The sequence below is a fragment of the Phaseolus vulgaris genome, chromosome 3 (assembly GCF_051622355.1).
Source record: "Phaseolus vulgaris cultivar YP4 chromosome 3, ASM5162235v1, whole genome shotgun sequence".
NCBI classification, from domain to species: domain Eukaryota; kingdom Viridiplantae; phylum Streptophyta; class Magnoliopsida; order Fabales; family Fabaceae; genus Phaseolus; species Phaseolus vulgaris.
The window spans coordinates 43,696,552-43,698,702 of record NC_143500.1 but is presented as its reverse complement, the minus strand read 5'-3'; the positions used below and the strand labels follow the sequence as shown (position 1 = coordinate 43,698,702).

The 2,151-nt window shown below is 37.4% G+C and overlaps 1 protein-coding gene across 1 annotated transcript; it reads right to left on the bottom strand.

The window, feature by feature from the left end:
- Window positions 1-257: 257 nt before the first annotated feature.
- LOC137807847 (RING-H2 finger protein ATL46) lies at window positions 258-1,722 on the bottom strand. The gene has a single exon (XM_068608671.2). The coding sequence runs from the start codon at window positions 1,393-1,395 to the stop codon at window positions 385-387; it is 1,011 nt and encodes a 336-aa protein (XP_068464772.2). The 5' UTR covers window positions 1,396-1,722; the 3' UTR covers window positions 258-384.
- Between the last annotated feature and the right edge of the window lie 429 nt (window positions 1,723-2,151).

Below are 2,151 nucleotides of genomic sequence, written 5' to 3'. Positions count from 1 at the left end.
AACTTCATTTTGAGATTACGACAAACTTCATTTATCACCATAATTTTTTTAAAACATAATTAAAATTACAATTTCTTATAATAATGTCGTACATGGAACATTTTTTTTGTTGGCACAATGTTACTGGACAACTTTTGTCAAGAGTTTGTTATAAGTTTCTCATACGGATAATCCAGGATACAAATCCTCCTAACACCCTTGTTTTCAATCTAGATGGATGCAATTCCATGGATAAGTAGAGAGAGAGAAAGTAGAAGAGAGGAAGAAGCACTGCCAAATATCATTTAATTAGCATGTTTCAATCGGTGTTTATTAATGGTATAATATAAAACGTAAATAAAAGCATGCAATTCTTCCTCATACATGTTCAAACCTTCTTAGCTCTTAGGGGAAAGCTGCTGCATTAGAAGCATGAAATGTGGAGTTCTTGGACCAAAGCCATATCTTGGAAACAGAGAAGCTCTCACCTTTGGTTGAGTCGCTTATCCTCTTTCCCTTCACATTCTCATTTTCTGAAACATCACCAGATTCAGACAACACCACTTGCAGATTCGAATCACGAACCACATACCGATATGAACCCATGGAGTAGCATCTCCTCTCATTCAAACTACAACTATCTCCACTCTCTAACTCCAACCCATTGTTTCTGAATTTTCCAAGCCTCACGGAAAACACCCTTTTCCCAACTGATCTTTCACTCTCTGAAAACCCCTTCTCTTCCTCACCACTGAACCCACTTGGCAGAACCAAACAATTTGAATTGCCAATGCCAACATTAAACAGCATTGGATTCTGATTCTGATTCTGATTCTCCACGTAGTTGGAGAGAGACGCCCTGCAAAGAGGACACGTGGAATTCGAGAGAAGCCACGTGTCAAGACAGTTCATGTGAAACGCGTGTGTGCACATAGGAAGCAACCTCAGCTTGTCGTCCTCGGAGAACTCGCATAAACACACGGCACAATCAAACGGTTCCTTTGAACCCATTAAATCTTGGTAACGGAAAACGGGTAGAGAGTCTATGAGGGCTTGGTCTAGACCTGAGTCGTGCAAGCGGAAGAGTTGTTGAAGCTGCCTCTGAAGAACACGTGAGCGCGTGGATTCGTGGAACCTGTTGGAGTTGTAGATTGATGAAGAGGTTGGTGTTTTCATGAAAAACCATAGAACCAAATGGACAAGTCCATACACGAAGAAGATAACTGCTAGAACAATTATGACCAGCAAAATAAGTGGACTGATTCTGCTGAGAGACGATGGCGTTGTTGTTTCTTTCTCGTTGGTAGTGTTGCCGTCATTAGGAGCTTGGTATGCTGAGAAAGGAGATTGAGGATATGACTCATCTGAGTACTTCACACCACCATTTTGCTTCGTTTCAATCTGAATGTTGCGCATCTTGGCAGATGAGTATTCTTTTTTTCAATGTACAATGACAACAATGATGCTTGTGTCCAACAGTTCATGTAAATTATTCAAACTCTTGCTAGCTAGAAGGTTGACTGTGGTAGACTTTAGCAGAAGAATATTCTGAAAACTGATATTCCTGATTCGTTTTTCCATGTTGGAAGTCAAGGGGGCATTATGCAGTAGTACTTTGTGGAAGATTCATTCCAGTGTAGTGGAGTCAGTGTTGTGAGAAGAGAAGCATTAGAAAAGGTATGTTATGCATATGGTTGAATTGTTAAGGTGGATTTTGTAGTAAGGAAACTAATTTCCTTTTTTCTAGTTAAGATGGAAGGAGATATAGAGGGCTTAAAAAGAAAAAGAAAAAGAAGGAAGAGATGATAGGTGGGAGAGTGTTATTAGCTTTTGATAAAAGTCAACAAGCATGGAAATTTGTTGGTGGACATGGAAAAATTTGTTTAACTTTACTTTTACAGCAGAGATCCAAAACAAAGGTATAAATTAATGGAGTATATATATAGACCTCTATATCTATATAAACACATAATTATACTACTATTTATATAGGTTTTTTAATATATATATCTTCTCATCATATTATTTCTTTTTATAATTCTTCCCCTGTGATCTTAATTTTTATTCTGAAAAATTATATAAATACAGTTTCTCACGTTTAAATACTAAAGTCCCTGTATTAAATCTATCATGTTAATTTTGTATGTCTCTTTGGAAATGAATTCAGGAAGC

What these genes read in the sequence shown, in the direction of transcription:
- LOC137807847 (XM_068608671.2), bottom strand. Translation starts at nt 1,395, where the DNA reads ATGCGCAACATTCAGATTGAAACGAAGCAAAATGGTGGTGTGAAGTAC.